The 4,718-nt window shown below is 45.5% G+C and overlaps 1 protein-coding gene across 1 annotated transcript; it reads left to right on the top strand.

The window, feature by feature from the left end:
• Positions 1-1,936: 1,936 nt before the first annotated feature.
• rab11a (RAB11a, member RAS oncogene family) lies at positions 1,937-4,322 on the top strand. The gene is made up of 5 exons (XM_047034860.1): positions 1,937-2,073; positions 2,838-3,033; positions 3,155-3,348; positions 3,450-3,530; positions 4,098-4,322. Exons 1-5 carry the CDS (start codon positions 2,034-2,036, stop codon positions 4,232-4,234), a joined length of 648 nt encoding a protein of 215 aa, XP_046890816.1. The 5' UTR covers positions 1,937-2,033; the 3' UTR covers positions 4,235-4,322.
• Positions 4,323-4,718: the final 396 nt, after the last annotated feature.

The raw sequence follows: 4,718 nt of genomic DNA, 5'->3' as shown, positions 1-4,718 counted from the left end.
GGCTCCGAGTGTCTCCCCTCTGACCCCAAAAGACTGCAGGTCTCCCCCCCACCTGACAGCCAGCTCCAGTTTCAGCTTCCCCCGTCTCCTTGCTGCTCAGAGGTAGACACACTAAAGCCCTCTGAGGGTCACACACTAAGGAATGCTAAATATGATACGGGACTACCCTCCCTGGCACGAGAAGTGTTATTAGAGCTGCTGAATATGAAGGGGACTACTGATACACTTCACTTGTCAACCTGAAGGCTCTGTCCTTCCAAGGGTACGCTCTTTATAAGTGTCTGACCTGAAGGATTGGGTCTGGAGGGGGTCTGCTGTTCTCACCTTCGATGCAAAGGGCATTACATGATCAGAAACTGTGCACACTCACACGAGATGAGAGCAGAGCAGCTGAAAGATGGGGCATTTAGAAGTGTTCTGGGACCTGAGACCATGGAGTACGTACTTTGTAGTGTGTGAACAGAGACAGGTATGCCATTCTCCTTGGCTGTGTTCCACTGTTAGAGTCAGAGAGAGAGACTGTGCTCGCGTGCTGTGATTATCAATGAACACATCTGGATGGACTTAGTCAAGGAATCCTATAAAGAACCTAATGGGCTCTCCTAACATTTTTGAAGACTGATTAAGAGCTGTCCCAGATCTGGTTCCCATCAATGAGTTTCATCTGCGATTTATTGACTTTTCCCTGAATTTGTAATGTACTTTGTCTACCCTTCAAATGCACAATTTGGGGTGAGGTTTGTCTACCCTTTGACTAGATGTTTTGACAGACATGAGAGTTCTCTCCATATCGAGATTTGCATAGGATTAATCTGTAACAGGAGAACCGAGAGCACATGCACATCACAGTGTTCTCCTTTCATGTCCTGGAAGTGCTGAAACATTTACACCATTTACTGTATTTGTTTAGAGTTAGGCTTCCTGGTGTTATTAAGTTTACACAAGGGCATCGTTCGTGGGGGGTGGGACGGTGGTAAACCCCCCCAATGTTCAAACGACAACAATGTTTGAATATTATTAATGTTGTGTTTTGTGACTTCAACCCCCCCCAATGTTCAAACCACATGTCCTTGAGTTTTCACCTGCCAGTTCAAAGCCCCTCACCTGCAGAACAGGACAGGTGAAATGATGTGGACAGTCGAGTATTAAACAAGTCACATGCTGCATGATGCCAAAGCAAGACAGTTAGCTAATTGCCTTCTAAATGGAATGTAGTATTATAGTATACATTCTTGATCCTCAAAGGAATTGGAGTATTCAATAGGCTGTAATTAAATATGAACAGGATGGTTTACACAAAACATTCCTCATTTGGATCTACGCTGCTTTGTCATGTCTAAATGTATATTCAGAATTTTTTTTACACGCCACGCAAATTATTTATTCACGCCACGACCTTGTAGTTGCTTCAAGGTCCAGAAGAATCTGAGCGAGACCCTAGCAGAAATCTGAAATACCACAAGGTGTCGCCAAATGATCATTTATTTGCGAGTTGTTAGGGCATTCATTGGGCTTTTTATTTTTGGATACCGGCGTTCGCCGTATGTGTTTCGAGGATTCAATGTAATTTAATAGTTTAGCCAAATTTTGCATTTGTATTTCTATCAAATTCCAAAGAAACTGGCGGTGAGCATTGTCTTACCGTACTAAACCAATAAATACCCTAATTTCATTCCCCATGCATGTACGTAGGCTGGTCCATATCGACCTGTTCGAATATGCACTGTAAAACGGACTGTATTCTATGTATTTCAAGGGAAAATAAACGTCCTGAAGTCAGAAACACAGGCAGTGCCGTAAGAATATCGCATATTGTTCCTGTAAATTAAGCAAACTAACCTTAACTTGGGCGCGTTTGAATACGTTTCTAAAACCGCAACAGCCCAACACGACTAATAATCTAGCTATCAAACTAGCTAGCTACGCCCTCTGCAGCTAGGTACGCCCCCAAGTCTCGGGAGAAACGGGTGGAAGAAGATAGTCACAGACGTCCCACATCAAGCTAGCTAACATTGAACGAGCTTGCTTTCAGGATGGGTACCAGAGATGACGAATACGATTATCTGTTCAAAGGTAAATAGGACTGTAAATAAAACATAAAATGTATTATCGGCCCTTTACTTATATTATTAGGTTTAAGACTGCTAGCGTAGGGGAGTCAGTGATCAGCTGGTACGGAAAAAGCCAGCTAGCAAACGTTAGCCGATGTTGTAGTAGCAAAGCTATGTGATGAGGTTGCTAGCTAGCTAGCGCAGAGAGACAGAAAAACAACATCGGCGCTGTCATTGTCAAGCTAATCGCTGTACTGTAGCAGTTGATTTGCCTTCCCCTGGCCTACCGAGAGCAGTGTTTTTTCAACACCACTGATGTTTGTATGGCGTGGCACGTAATGGCCACTATCTGATATGATTGTTCAATACAATTCACACGAGCTAGTCTACCCCGTTGTCAAGTTTACTGTTCAAATAAATTGCCATCTACTAGCCTAGCCATTTGAAAACAGCTCGGGAGTAGCTACTTAGCTAGCCAGCTAACTAGCTTATAGCGTGTCGCGAGCATCTCGGCCCTTGTGTTGAGTGTAATGTGACTCATGCTTCAAATGTATTATCCCTAACAAGATAATTGCCAATTCTTCGAACGACCTTGCTCCATGATTGTTTGAGGCTCAATATTTAAAGGTTCAGTAATTAGGCAAGGTTGATAACTAGCGTTAGAAACATACTAGCTTTAATTCAGGTTTAAATACCAGCGTATCCAGGCAAGTGGTGGGGTCCTGTTTGGTGGTGATACGGCTGACATAAGGCCTTATTAACTTGTGTTGTCATCGTCTTATGCAGTGGTCCTGATTGGAGACTCTGGAGTGGGGAAAAGTAATCTGCTGTCCCGTTTCACCCGTAACGAGTTCAACCTGGAGAGCAAGAGTACCATAGGTGTTGAGTTCGCTACTCGCAGTATACAGGTGGATGGGAAGACCGTAAAGGCCCAGATATGGGACACGGCTGGACAAGAACGCTATCGAGCCATAACTTCTGCGTGAGTGTAAACTTTGTTTCGAAAATTGGAGAAAAAAATAATCTTCCATGTTAGCCAATAGGCCACTTGAAACATTTGACTGCCTTACTTGATTGTCTTGATTGTTTGATCAAATGTGCAGGTATTATCGTGGTGCGGTAGGGGCCTTGCTGGTGTATGACATCGCTAAGCACCTCACCTACGAAAATGTGGAGCGCTGGTTGAAGGAGTTGAGGGACCACGCCGACAGCAACATTGTCATAATGCTGGTGGGAAACAAAAGTGATCTCCGCCACCTTAGGGCAGTGCCCACCGATGAGGCTCGGGCATTTGCAGGTCAGACGCAACACTGCAGCTACACACCAAAAACATATTAGCTAATGGCTTTGTGGTCTAAAATGAACACTAATTACTTCTGTGCTCCTTCTTTCCCTTAGAGAAAAACGGTCTGTCATTTCTTGAAACTTCAGCACTGGATTCTACAAATGTCGAGACAGCCTTCCAGACCATTCTGACTGGTGAGCGTTCCTATCTCTGTCTCTGTAGTCCTGATCCATTAAGATATTAGCCACCATTGAAGTGTAATTAAACGTGAAATAGAGTAGGTGTTAAGGAGCTTAATTGCATTTTGCTCATGGTTTTGGGTGGGGGTGGGGGCATAGAGGGTCAAGGAGAGAGAAGACTGTGATTGTGTGTAAGTGATCGTCCTCGCTGGGCTGAAGGCCAGATCTGCATGAATGACTAATCAAAGCAGTGGCCTTGATGGGGAGGATGCTCTGGGTTTCTTGAATGGGACGTGAGGGTAATAAGGATGTGCAGCTGAGCCACTGGTGCTGTGCTGTTTCAGGCCACAGCTGGGCCTTTTTGCCCCTGCAGACTGTTGCCAGACAACAAATGTTTCAAGGGTAGTGCAATCAGATTCCATCCGGTGATTACGCAACATAACCTTATTGTTATGAAATCAACGTCCCACTGCTATAATGCTCACCTGCTGTAACCTATGTGCTCGGGGTGTCGTTTCGGCGGGTGGTTGATTTTAATGACCTGCCTTTTGCTCTGCCCCCTTCCCCCCCTCCCCCCCGCAGAAATCTATCGCATCGTGTCCCAGAAACAGATGTCTGATCGGCGGGACAACGACATGTCTCCTAGCAACAACGTCGTTTCTATCCAGGTGCAGCCTACTGAGAACAAACCAAAGATGCAGTGTTGCCAAAGCATCTAGCAACACCATCCCACCTGCACAGCCCCACCCCACCCCCACCCTCCCACCCCCCAACTCTGCTCCCCAGCACCACCTGACCTGCACAACCCCCCCCCCCCCCCCTCACCCTCTTCCCCCCCCCCCCCCCCCCCCTCCTAGCCCAGTGCAGTCTCTCTGAAAGACTACTTTGGTTCTGAGATACAGCTGCACAGCCAGGCTCCAGCATAAAGGCTGTGTCTGAGGCCTGGATCCCTGTGGAAGACCACCTGTAGTCAGGACTTTTCTTTTCCTCTGCCATGTTGGGCTTTTATATAGCAACATTTTAATAATCTGACAGGCAAATCTGCACAGAAATGTCTTAATATATTATTATTATTTTTTTTCTTTCGTTATTTTTTTGGGAGGCGTTGATCTTCATTATTTGTACTTGTAAATTTGACTGCACTCTCATTGCAACTGTGTCTTTGGCAGTGGGAAGCTGTGGTGCGTGGTAGACTGATGGTGT

The sequence above is a fragment of the Hypomesus transpacificus genome, chromosome 14 (assembly GCF_021917145.1).
Source record: "Hypomesus transpacificus isolate Combined female chromosome 14, fHypTra1, whole genome shotgun sequence".
NCBI lineage: Eukaryota > Metazoa > Chordata > Actinopteri > Osmeriformes > Osmeridae > Hypomesus > Hypomesus transpacificus.
Note: the sequence above shows the minus strand (reverse complement) of the source record. Positions and strands in the feature narration are given on the sequence as shown.

What these genes read in the sequence shown, in the direction of transcription:
- rab11a (XM_047034860.1), top strand. Translation starts at nt 2,034, where the DNA reads ATGGGTACCAGAGATGACGAATACGATTATCTGTTCAAAG. An exon ending in TATCGAGCCATAACTTCTGC is followed by an intron (nt 3,034 to 3,154) that starts GTGAGTGTAAAC and finishes TCAAATGTGCAG; the next exon opens with GTATTATCGTGGTGCGGTAG. An exon ending in CTTCCAGACCATTCTGACTG is followed by an intron (nt 3,531 to 4,097) that starts GTGAGCGTTCCT and finishes TCCCCCCCGCAG; the next exon opens with AAATCTATCGCATCGTGTCC.